The 13247-nt window shown below is 45.6% G+C and overlaps 2 protein-coding genes across 6 annotated transcripts in view; both read left to right on the plus strand.

The window, feature by feature from the left end:
* Window positions 1-453: 453 nt before the first annotated feature.
* On the plus strand, window positions 454-10863 carry LOC109938468 (ADP-ribose pyrophosphatase, mitochondrial-like; the record flags this gene model as incomplete). Its single annotated transcript, XM_048611698.1, has 6 exons — window positions 454-572; window positions 3472-3580; window positions 4682-4825; window positions 7882-7966; window positions 8862-9038; window positions 9849-10863. Coding segments are annotated over 5 exons (603 nt in total), but the record flags the coding sequence as incomplete, so codon positions are not given.
* Window positions 10864-12765: 1902 nt separating this feature from the next.
* prkab1a (protein kinase, AMP-activated, beta 1 non-catalytic subunit, a) overlaps window positions 12766-13247 on the plus strand; it is a 29617-nt gene continuing 29135 nt past the window's right edge. For 2 of the 5 annotated variants that reach the window (XM_048611324.1, XM_048611326.1), the window contains exon 1: window positions 12766-12897. The gene's annotated coding sequence lies outside the window, so the exon portion shown is untranslated. Of the gene's footprint in view, window positions 13125-13247 lie in introns of all 5 variants that reach the window. The other 3 variants (XM_048611325.1, XM_048611327.1, XM_048611328.1) reach the window with 3 other exon arrangements.

The following is a 13247-nucleotide window of genomic DNA, read 5'->3' on the forward strand; positions in this document are numbered from 1 at the left end:
AGTTGCCACACTGCTGCATTTCTGGATAGCGTTGTGAGGAGGCACCAAGTAGCAACCGCAAGTTTTCTGATTAACAGGCAGGGAGACCTATCACGTACCTCCCTTAGCATTTGCTTTTAGAGCTTTTTTGGAAGTGGTGTGCGAACAGATGGTCAGCCTCCCTTCCGCTCGTAGAGCCTTGGAAATCCAGATTGCATTGGACAAAGAAGACAAAGGACGCAGCACTGCGATGAGGTTGATAAGAACACTTGGAACCGAGAGGTCCTTTTTGTCCCTTATGAGTTATGACATTAGTTTTACTCTGACTAAGTGTTTCACTCTTGGCCTAATGACGCATTCCCCCCCGTGCAGGTGTCCTGGGCCCGAATTAGATGAATGCTTATTCTTTGGATTAAGTCCATACTGCAGGAAGCTATTTCCTGCTATCTAGTGTTCTGACTGAGGTTCAAGTAACACGTTCTCCTGCGTTTTACCCTGTGCCTCAGGAATCCCTGTGGACGGACTGGATTGAGGGGTAGAGGACTCCTGGGAAGATGGGGCCCTAATCATGCAGCAGACCCTATTGTGACAAGGTATGTGCTCTTTGTTTGTTTGGGAATCTCCTTGCAATCACCCTGTGTTTCAGAATCCAGAAAGTGGACAGTGAGGCTGTATGACAGGGACTTAAAGTGTAATAAATCTCAACAACTGGAACTTTGCTTTGAGTCAGGCACATCGAAAAAATTTTGTCTCTGCTACCATTCCATTCAGTCAGGGTTGATCCTTATCATAGCTCCATGATTCCTTATCCAATACTCTCGCCAAAATTTCTTTAAATCACAGTTTTCTTCTTTTCAATTCACTCATCGACTGAAAAAGTTCACAAGGGATCCAGATTTCCTCACAAACTCTGTGAGCTTCTATTTCTTGTCCCTGTACAGCTCAGCTCTGATTTTGAGGTTGTCCTAGACTCGACCAGCAGACGAAGTAGTCTCTTTCCCTATACCCTAACCTATCAAACACGTTAATCGTCTTAAAATGTGACACAGTAGTTAGTGTTGCTGCCTCACAGCGCCAGGGACAGGTTCGATTCCAGCCTCGGGCAACTGTCTGTGTGGAGTTTGCACATTATTCCCGTGCCTGTGTGGGTTTCCTCCGGTTTCCTCCCACAGCCCAAAGATGTGCAGGTCAGGGTGGATTGGCCATGCTAAATTGCCCAATAGTGTCCAGGGATGTGCAGTCTTGGTGGGTTAGCCATGGGAAATACAGGGTTATAGAGGAGGGGAGTGGGTCTAGGTGGGATGCTCTTTGGAGGGTCAGTGTGGACTGGTGGACTGAATGACCTGCTTCCACACTGTCGGAATTCTATGATTCTCTGTGATAAAGATCTGAGCCTTATAATGGCTGAAATGTTACTTTCCTTTATTTCTACCATCACGCAATCTGAATACCTAACACTTCAAATCATAAGAGATACCTTACTGATCTTGAGATGGTACAGGAACAAGAAAATATAATTCAATTACATTATCTTGAAATCTCTTTTCCAAAGGAAAAAGGAACAATTTCCTTAGCTTTTCTTTAGAACTAAAATTCCAAAAATCCAGATCTTTGAAATTATGAAAGAAGTCACCTCAAACCAATCATTCTCTGTGATAATAGGTTCCAAAGAGCAAAGTTAAAATGAGGAAGTTAGAAGTAAGAAGCAAGTTTTCACCCATAATGTAACAGTTGATGAGTAATAACTATTGAAGCAGACCCAATAAATTAGTTCAACAGATAGTGAACTAAATTTCATTGAAACAGATTTCAGGGTAAACACAATAAGCACCAGGGAACTAGATGTACCTATGGTGCTGTATATTGGTGTTTGTTCGCAGTTTTGAGTTTAAAAGCTGCGCATTTGCTCCAGAGAATCATTACTGAGGTTGCAGTGTGGTATATTTTGTCAGGAAGTCAAAGACTGAGTGAGAGGACAGGGAGAAATGTGATAATCCTAAATACCTGGGGTGTAGCAAAGTGTGAGATAACAAGGTGTAGAGCTGGATGAACACAGCAGGCCAAGCAGCATCAGAGGAGCAGGAAGGCTGACGTTTCGCCATTTATCCCCTCCTCTTTGACCTGTCTGTCTCCTCTCCACCTATCTTCTCCTTTATCTATCTTCTATTCGCCTCCCCCTCTCTCCCTATTTATTTCAGAACCCCCTTCCGCTCCCCCATTTCTGAAAAAGGGTCTTGACCCGAAACGCCAGCCTTCCTGCTCCTCTGATGCTGCTTGGCCTGCTGTGTTCATCCAGCTCTACACCTTGTTATCTCAGAGTCTCCAGCATCTGCAGTTCCTACTGTCTCTGAAACAAAGTGTAATAGGCTCCTCCACAATTTGTGGCTATACAGCGAGACCTTGAGAATGAGTGATCAGAGAGGTGCTGTTTGTTGCTGGTGACACCACCCATTAATGACTGAACATTTCTGTGAAATATTCTTTCTGGAGTGCTGTATTTGGGTTCACACTCTCCAATAGGGGCTCGTGGAAAACCGTCACGAGTGGGAGCCTGGACTTGGTGGTGGAGGGAATCCCAGAACAAGCGGTCACAATCTCAGCATACACAGGCCATTTCAGATTGAGCTGGGGAGAAACATCTTCATTCGGATGGCAGTGACACTGTGGAATTCTCCACCACATACGGCTGTGGAGGCCAAGTCACTGAATATATCTGAGAGAGAAAAAGATTTCTAGAGGCCAAAGCAATTAGGGATATGGCAAGAAAGCAAGGGTGTGGCATTGATTATCCATGATCTTGTTAAATGACAGTGGATATGATGGGCCAAATGGCCATTTGATTTATTTTCTATCTCAATAATATTTTATCCCCTGCATATAATTAATGACAAACTCTTGTATATAGCAGCTGATTTAAACATTGATTTTGTATTTCTGGAGTAATAATGGAGATTCTAAACTGGATTAAGGTTTGATTTAGAATCATAGAAACCCCTATGGTATGGAAACAGGCCCTTCAGCCCAACAAGTCCACACTGACCCTCAGAGCATCCCACCCAGACCCATCACCCTACAACCCATCTAATCTGCCCATCCCTGAACGCTACAGGCAATTTAGCATGACCAATCCACCTAACCTGCACATCTTTGGACTGTGGGAGGAAACCGGAGCACCCGGAGGAAACCCACACAGACACGGGGAGAACGTGCAAACTCCACACAGACAGTCGCCCGAGGCTGGAATCGAACCCAGGTCCCTGGTGCTGTGAGGCAGTAGTGCTAACCACTGAGCCACCGTGCTGTTTGTAAAGTTGAAGTTCAAGGATTGACATGAGTGTCATATTACCAGCATACATGCACTGTAAAGTGTGTTGCTAAGAGACTAGAAGTGCCTGCATTAACTCCCAATAGCTGTGGATACAGCCTCATTAAATTCTTCTGTCTCTGGCTACTGACCTACATCTGAGGAACCTTTCTGACTTTTGTTTGCAGGTGGAAGAGGGAGGCTGGAAAACCAATAATTCACAGTGACTGTGGAAAGCCTGTCCTGCAGTTTGTAGCAATATGTAGAAGAGACAATAAGGAATGGGCCATTCCTGGGGTAAGGAAGGCTGCAGAAGACACCACCCTGAAGAGTCTGACTTGATTCAGATTCCAACCTGCTCTCTGGTAGCTTAAAAATAACCTCCTAAACAATCTGAGATTCTGACCATCTCTGTGACTTTCTTTCTCCAGATTTTCCATCCATTTTTCTCCCATGGTGACCTATGTATTTTGTGCGATAGAGTTCCCAATGTAATTCACGTGTGTAGTGAGCGTTGATAGCTGTCTGATGGCTAAAGACTTCTGCCCAGCCCTGAGCTTCAACGGTGGAGTGATGGAGATTATCAATCCTTTGCTGTGCCCCTCTGTCTGTCTCCAGAACAGGACCATGAAGCACTCAGTAATATCAGATCACAGTCAGGGCTTAGCCCTACATACGTCCTGTTTCAGGCGATTCAGTTTTTGGGCAAATTTGTTCTTTTTGTCTCTCATTTTCCTCCAGCTTGCAAAAGTGGGGTAAGGCTCCCACTTACTGCGGCTATATATTTATGAAAGAGTGGACAGTTCCAATCCATTCCCCAGTGCCTGAGAATTCCCGACACAAACTGGAATTCAGATGGAAATCTCACATGGGTCAAACTGCACATCATGTTAGGGGAGGCAGCTGAATTTGAGATGATGAGATGATGAGATAACAAGGTGTGGAGCTGGATGAACACAGCAGGTCAAGCAGCATCAGAGGAGCAGGAAAGCTGATGTTTCGGGTCTGGACCCTTCTTCAGGACCCTTTTTCTGAAGAAGGGTCCAAACCTGAAACATGAGCTTTCCTGCTCCTCTGATGCTGCCTAGCCTGCTGTGTTCCTCCAGCTCCACACCTTGTTATCTCAGACTCCAGCATCGGCAGTTCCTACTATCTCTGAATTTGAGATGATGTTGGGGCGGATGAGAGGAAGTTTGAATGTGCTAAATCTAGGATTGCCAGTGATTCAGTTCCCGAAATTCTGGTTTAGAACTCTGTCTGGAGAGCAGTCTCTGCTGGCTTCTTCTTTTAAAGAAGCTGGATGCATAATTAAATAAGCACAGGACTGGAAGTTATAAGCACAAGTACAGTCCCAGTGATCTGTCCTGAGGCTCTGTTCTCGTTTGTTTTTCCTTACAGGGAATGATTGATCCCGGTGAGAGAGTGTCAGTCACTCTCAAAAGAGAATTTGGAGAAGAAGCATTGAACTCCCTAGAGTTACCAGAAGCCGAGAGAAAACAAACTAAAGCATTAATCGACTCCCTCTTTCAAACCGGAGAATTGGTGGGTAACATTAGTGTTTATGCCCCATTCCTACATGCCGCTACATAGTTCCTGGGAGGTAGAAGTGTCCTCTGGTACCCCATATAAAACATCTTTAGAAGTAATAATTAACCAAGTTTTTTTTTGTGAGCAGTTTTCTCTCTGAAGTTGAGGATTACGATTTGGTTCACATGCATGGGTAGGCATTTTTTTAAGCCTTGCTGTAATGCGAAGGCGGTATTTTATGTTGTAGTGAGTGTGTGCTAATCCCAGGAAGGTGTTGACTTTTGTTTGTGGGTTGTCAGTCAGCACCTCCATGTCTTTCCTAAATGGTGGCTGTTAATGGTAAAAGCCTGGAAGCTGAGTGATAGTCTGTTCTCAGAGAGCAAATGGAGAGCTCCACCTTCTGGCTGACAGTAAACTGTGGACTAGGCCAGCCTGGCAAATAAACCCAGGATTTACCCTCGGGCGGCACGGTGGCTCAGTGGTTAGCACTGCTGCCTCACAGTGCCAGGGACCTGGGTTCGATTCCACCCTCTGCCAACTGTCTGTGTGGAGTGTGCACGTTCTCCCCGTGTCTGCGTGGGTTTCCTCCGGGTGCTCCGGTTTCCTCCCACAGTCCAAAGATGTAGATTGGCTGTACTAAATTGCCCATAGTGTCCAGGGATGTGTAGCTTAGGTGGGTTATAGGGGGATGGGTCTGGGTGGGATGTGGCAAGGGTCGGTGTGGACTTGTTGGGCTGAAGGGCCTGTTTCCACACTGTAGGGATTCTATGATCTATGATCTGTATGGTCTAAACAACTAATGTAGTGTTCTGCAGTATCCATAGGCATGAGATGATTAAGGAAGTTAAATAAAGGAAGGGAGCAGAAGGTTGCAATGATGCATTTAGCTGAGGAAACAAGGGAGAAGGCTTGAGTAGATGAACTGCTAAGACTCAATGGCCTGATTGTGTGCTGTTTGTCCTTTGTAATCCTATATCAATGTTTGATATTGTGCAGTGGTTCCTGGTGAGTGGGTGGGAGAGAATGGGAGATGTTGATGAAAGGCTGGTCAGTTTCTTGATTCTTAATGGAGAAAGTTAATTGAGACTCGACTGTATGATAAGAGATTGGAATAGAATTAGGCTTATGGTCACGTGTACTCAAGTTACAAAAGGACAGGTGTATGGTGAAAGGTGTAACAATGTCGCCAACACATTGGCACCATCTTAGGTACAAATCTTTGGGCCAAAATAAAGAAAATAAAGAAAGAAGTTACACTATATTACAGATAGACAAAATATAAGTTAGGAAAATAAGTAATTCTAAAGAGGTAGACATTACAATCTTTTTATAACGGCTTTCCACATGTGGCCTGACTGGGCTACACCAGTTAATAGTTCAGATTAGTGAATGGTTGGTTCCAAGTGCAGCTCAGTAGATGGTGTGTGGTAAAACATGCTCTTACATCAGGGATTCAGAAACTGTTGAGCTCACTCCCCTGCTGAGGTGCAATGTGGACAGTTTAAGCTTTCCTTAATTATCACAGAAGCATAATAGTGCAGAGGGAGGCCACTCGAAGGCTGATTGTTCAGCGGGGAGGAAGGCACAGATAAAGGCAGTCAAATGAAGGCTGAAAGGGCTCCTACATCAATCCAGGGTCAGGGTCAGGTGGGCAGGAAGAACATTCACTCAATTTACGTCGGAGAACCTTCGCTATACCCTTACTTTGTTTCAAGGACCTCACTCTGGAGAAGGTCAGAAATCCCACAACACCAGGTTATAGACCTTGTCCTCCCCAGTCCAACACCGGCACCTCCACATCCTCACTGTGGAGAGCAGGGCTGTCTATGTTAAATGAAAACAATGTTTTATGAGTGTTGCCTCCTGTTGTTTCTTTAATCAATAGATTGTTCCACATGTGTGAAAGTTTTATTAATTATCCCAGTACATAATGGATAAAATGTATTTGCATAATAAATGTTCAGTTCACACTGGCCTTTGACTGTGCTGAGATGTATAATTACATGAGTAATTAGTGTAGGTGGTGGAGCTTTTGTCTTCCAAACAGACATTTCTGGATCGCAGGCTGCCTGCAACTAAAGTCTACTTCTGATTATTTGTTGGAAAATAGGAGTTTTTTGAAGGACCCAAGTCAAGCTAGTTCATCTACATACCTTCCCACCTATTGTGTTACAATGATAATGGAGCCAGTGATGAACCAGAGTAGTCAATCCCTGTTAGCTATCCTATAAAATATTTGGAAATAAATCAAAATCCCAGGTGGTGAAAAGCTTTGTCTGGAGACATTTTCAATAATCCGTAGTTTGAGTTCTGTGACTTGACCTCAACAGGAGCAGGCCATTTGTATTGGGCTTGAGTTACAGGATTAGTTGGCTCCTCTGCCACATTGGTGGCTTTGCCCAGTGTTGCCCCCTCCATGGGTCCTTGCCACCCCACTTCTATCCCTGTCACCTGGCTCTCCCCACCATGCCCTTCCCTGTCACTCTGTTGTTCCAACTTGGTTCTCCCAAGCCTGTGATTCTGCTCTCCAGCTATTCATGCTGCCCTATTCACTCCTGTTGCAGGCTTGCATTTCTTTCATCCGTTCTTATCCAGCACTTGCTCATCTCCGTCAATCACTCCCAGGATGGCTGAGTGGTTAGCACTGCTGCCTCACAGCGCCAGGGACCCAGGTTCGATTCCACCCTTGGGTAACTGTTTGTGTGGAGCTCGCATATTCTCCAGTTTCATCCCACTGTCCAAAGATGTGCAGGCTTAGGTGGATTCGCCCCTGCAGTCCAGGGAAGTGCAGGCTAGGTGTATTGGCCATGCTAAATGTAGGGTTACAGGGATAGGATAGGTGGGTGCGTCTGGATGGGCTGCTGTTTGAGGTTCTGTGCAGACTCGATAGGTGGAATGGCCTCTCTCTGCACTGCAGGGATTCTGTGACTCTTCCCAATATCGATCACAAGTTTTGTTGTTTCTTGTGTCAAACTGCGAGCCAGCTTATCTTAGTGCGCAAGTGAAGACAGTAATGTCAGAATCCAAAATACACAGTCATGTTGAATCGTCATTGAGTTCTGTCTCCTCAGGTCTACAAAGGATATGTGGATGATCCCCGGAACACTGATAATGCTTGGATTGAGACAGTGGCTATGAATTTCCATGATGAGACAGGTAATTATTTCTGCCTTGGCTATGTTGCTGGTTTTATTTTAAACTCAGGAAGGAAAAGTGAGGACTGTGTTGTATACCTGTGTGGGCTCAGGCTGTTCTATCCAGACGCTGACCTTCCAACCTGTGGACCTGCTGCAGCAATGCAGTGGAGAACTTTCCTCTCCTTTTGTCCCTTGCTGATGCTCTGAACTGCTGCCACTGTTTGTGTATATTGTCTCTGTTTCGGAAATGTTAGGCCAGAGCACTAGGGATAACTCTTCTACCATCTACCTGTCAAGCCAGTCAGTTAAACTTCTTATCCAAAAGACAGTACTTCTGACAGTGCAGCACCCCCTCAGCACTACATTGTAGAGTTATCCAAGAGTGTGCACTTCAGTCGTGGAAGTGGGACTGAAACTCCCAATCTTCAGAATTGTGCAGGCCTTCTGTAGCTGTGACATAGCTGGCACAATCCAATCGAACTCGCAGCTCAAGAGAAATCTTGAATTTTGTCCCCCATACTGCTCCAGTGAAAAGCATGGGGCTCACCGTCTGCAAACACCTTCGTTCGTTTCATTCAATTGCTAGGCCTCAACGTGGGGCAGGCCGATAATTCCGAGTTACCCACTCTTCCACAAAATATCCGTATCCTTTGTATTGCAGGATGTAATGTGTATTTGATCTTTATTAACTCTCCTGGCAGAAGCAACTCTCACAGGAATACTTGCTCTGGTGATGTTTGGTTCCCCCTCCGTCTCTCTCCGACCTCTATCAAACGGGCCACTCTTCAAACTGGAATTGTGATGGGCAGTAACAGTATGGTGTCTGTCGCCCTCTCCTCTCCTATCTCCCTCCCCTGCTAAGTGTTATTCTGCAGCCTCTTTGCTGAGTTCTTCTGCCCCTTCTCTTTCCCCAGGCAACAGTGTGGGAAAGCTGAACCTTCAGGCAGGTGACGACGCAGGGGCTGTCAAGTGGATGGACATCGACAAACGACAGAGACTGTACGCCAACCACACCGAGATGCTCCACCAGGTTGCAAAGATGAGGGATGCTCATTGGTAACAGACCAGCTCGGAGCCTTTCCTATCCCAAGGTAGCCCAGTCGGACGTGCTAACACATGAAATGAAATGTTTGCACTTTGCTTTATAAAAACCCCATTGTGGTCAGGAAGAAACCTCTCTAAGAGAGGGAGAGAGAGCAACTTTAATGGTGTTGTTTTTAAGCTACAATGTGTTTTAACCTTGGACTGGCACTGAGCTGATTTTTAGGCCCTCACGTTCTTACAGACCCTTTGTATTTTCCCTTTTTGCCCCCTGGTTTGTCCCCACCTCCTCCCCTGACCAGCTGGCCTGATCCCAGCCATGGCCTTTGCATGACACTGCTTGGCCGTGACGAGGAGCTGGTGACTGATACACTGGTATCAGCTTTCTGCTGGTTGTCGAAGCTGCTTTCTAACTTATAGCACCACGTCTCTTATTTTCCATAGACCTAGCACACAATGACCAGTGTGCAGTGAGCAGAATATGCTTAGGAGGATTGGATGACCTAATGTTCCCAGAACCCACCTGCATTGGAGCTCTCTACGCTGCGTACCTGGGTCTTTTGTTTTTGCAGAATAATATTTCATTTCTTCCCTGGAATTTGAGCATTGCTGGCAAGGCCAGCATTTGTTGCAAATTCCTGGTTGTCCTTGAAAAGGTGGTGGTGAGCACTTCTTCGACCATGCAGAATAAAGCATTACTATGATTTGTCAGCAACTCGCTTATCATTGTACCAGGATGGGAGAGGACGAATTTCATCGACCTTTGTCATTTCCCATCCACCAAATAGTACGTTTCTACATTCACGGTGGAGGGAGAGGATTTTTTTCAGGCATGAACACTTCCCATTACTTGTCAGCAGGTGGTGGCGTTGTCCTGTGTCACACAGTACCGTCTTGGACAATATGAGCTGGAAATTAAAGGAAGGTTCAAAATGGAGCTGAGCGACTTGAGTATGTGCCAGAAATGGAATGTGAATTTGAATTTACAATGTGAAGATGTCTCTGTACCAACATGGACTGAGGAAAGAGTCTCTCCATGCTAGCATTGTGCTGCACCCCAATCATGTTGCCGCAGACTGTCAAAAAATAGTGATTTTAAACACTGCTCCCCCAACCCAACCAACTCGTGTGTGTTGCACTCTACAGTATACTGGCCGAGGAGGCAGCCATAGACCTTGCTGTTGCCTAGACACATGTTTAAGAGCTTCCGTGGGTGAGCTGATTTTTTTTTTTTCCCCCCCACTTTACAACATTTAAACAGTTTGGGTTTACCAAAACTGGGAGGAAATTCTACATCGCAGTTATTTTATGGTGCCTGGCATCTGCTTGGCAATGTGTCGCCAACACTGCTTTTGACATACTCCTGAAGAATTCATCACTTCCCAATTCCACCCCCCCCCCTTCAGTGGAACAGTCTCTTTTCCCCATCTGTGATAATTTAAGTAATAAATAAACAAAAGTGTTGTAAGAAAATGAATTTCTCTAATGCCTACATGATTTCCACACCCCTCCAAAGCCATTCATTACAATGTCCTGAGGTAAATCTTTAATTCCTGTTGACCCCAGGATTTGCCTGGAGGGGTGACGAGTTGGGCTCAGTGCCTCCCACAGTGTGAATACTGTACCCACTACATAGATGGAAACTTTGGGCACTGTGAGCCTGCTGTGACCTACAAGCTTTGAGGAGCTGAGCCTGCCTTTAATATTGATCATCTGCACAGAATCATGCCCCATAGACTGAATCTCCCACTGATATTCCGGCTGTGTGCTGCATGTCTGAAATATCTACTCCTACCCCCTGCTTGTGAATTCCTCTTTCCATTTCTCAGATTCCATATTGTAACTGGGTTATGTATTAAATGACAGTTAAATATTCTTCGTCACTCCGTGTCTGGGATTATTCTAAACCGTTTCAATGTTTACAAATGTTTCAATTTGTTTACAAATGACTGCATGAAACAAATATTGATATTCCTGAACCAAAGAGGGAACACGTCATCAGAGTTACTATTCCCAGTTTCTTCTTCACTGATTTTCTCCAGAATATTGTGTGTGAGAGAGAGAGACACACACACACACTTCCATAAGCGATCTGCCCACCTTAAAAAGTAAAACTACCAATATCTGTTTCTTATTGTTAGTTTGTAGGATGTCATCAGCCCTCAAAGCAGAAAATAGACACCGAGACCACTTTGCACAAATAAACTACCAGCCAGATTTATTTATAATGAAGCGAATCAAAAGCTGCAGACAAAACATATTCAACAGCAAGATGACAGTTGAGATTTTGAATCCATTACCACGGTGTTCATTAACCCCCCTCACAGGAAGATTGCACAGAAGCTGCAAATACGTTACATCTGCAGGTTGGCTAATATACTGCATCAGTCAGGGAAACACCAATTCATCTTCAGTTTGCACAGGTGTGCTCAGCATTTGCTGCACAATCCAGGCAGTTGGAAGATTACACATCACTTAAGGCTCTGACTTGAGTGTAAATAGAAACAATTATGAAAGTGAGGTTGAAAATATGAATCCATGACTATCAGGAGGAAAAATACGGGTTTGCAATAAACAGAAGTGTCAGCGCATTATGCGTGTGTGTTGCAGGCATAATTCTGGAAAAACCTGTTTTTGTGTTAAAGATCATGTTTTATAGTTCATTTTGAGAACGCTGACTATCTACCACTGGCACACATTGGTAGCAGAGTGTTCCAAGGGTGGCACAGTGCCTCAGTAGTTAGTACTGCTGCCTCAGCTCTAGGGACCTGGGTTTGATTCCAGCCTTTGATGACTGTCTGAGTGAAGTTTGCACATTCTCTCTGTGTCTGCGTGGGTTTCCTCCGAGTGCTCCAGTTTCCTCCCACAGACCAAGTGTGCAGTTTAGATGGATTGGCTGTGCTAAATTGCCCGTAGTGTCTAGATGGATTAGCTATGGGAAATAGAGGGTTACGGGAATAGGCGGGGAGGTGGTTCTGGATGGGATGCTCTTTGTAGAGTTGGTGTGGACTGGATGGGCTGAATGGCCTGCTTCCGCACTGTAAGGATTTTATGACTCTATTTACACAATACAGTGCAGCAGGTTGCCAAAGCTTCTTCAGCAGAGCCTTTTAAACCCACAAACCTTGCCATCAAGAAGTACAAGTACAGCAGATCCATGGGAACAATGCTAACTTGGAAACGCATTACCTTTCCTTAGCTATTGGCCATTCAAAAATCTAAAAATGCTCCTGTAAAGACATTGTGGATGTACCTTCGCCAGATAGAATACAGGAAGGTGGTCACACACCATCTGATCTAAGGCAACTGGAGATGGGCAAAAAACGCTGGCTTTGCCCGTGATGCCCAAATACCATGAATAATGAAGAAAAGTATATCACCATGGTTTGTTTATTATAAAAGTGACAGAACCCCACCCCACAAACTACCAGGCTGAATATCATTGGGAGTAACAGACCATGTGGCTGAATATGCCCTCAGTAACAGACCCACTGTATTGAACCTTCGGGTTGATTATTTTTACATTAACAGACCATCTCCCCACAACCATTCTGATCATCATTGGCTAATGCAGCCCCAGTCTGATCATATTTGAGTAATAAACCCACAGTTTGATTATCATTATGGTGGTAAACCCACAGTCCGATTACATTAGCGGAATACACCCCCAGCATCATTATCATTTGGTTAATAAACAGTCATTCTGTGTGATATTAGATTAATACACCCCAGTTTGATTATTATCTCAGAAATAAACACCCAGCCAGCCCGGCCCGAGAGCGTGACGTCTTGTTGCTCCGGGGAGCCTATTTGTGTTGGGACCTGTTGGCTGCTCCTGATTGGCGGACTGGTGAAGCGGTGCCCCAGTCAAAACTGTCCGGGCGGCGGAGAGTTTCCGGGCGGTCGCTGGTGAGTGACCTCCGGGGGCGGAGGGTTTTGGGGGGTGGGGGGCGGTGTACCCTGCCGTGTCTCCTGGGAATGAGGGAGATGTGAGGCCGGGCCTTCTCCTCCCTCAGCCCCCCGGGGGGGGTTTGGTTTGGTTTGTCGCGGAGCCCGAGCCCGCTCCCTCCAGGAAGGGCCTTGAGGAGAGAATTCTACAGCGTTCCTGCCCCCGGCTTCAGGGGCCTCCTCCTCCGGTAATGAGAGTCACTCATAGAGTCAGTGTTGATCCTCTCGGCCGAGGTCGGACACAACTTCATCCGCAGGAAACGACCTACAAATACTGAGGATTTCTGAAATACGCCCCCCCCCCCCCCCCC

This window comes from Rhincodon typus, chromosome 24 (assembly GCF_021869965.1).
Source record: "Rhincodon typus isolate 14 chromosome 24, sRhiTyp1.1, whole genome shotgun sequence".
Classification (NCBI taxonomy): Eukaryota; Metazoa; Chordata; class Chondrichthyes; order Orectolobiformes; family Rhincodontidae; genus Rhincodon; species Rhincodon typus.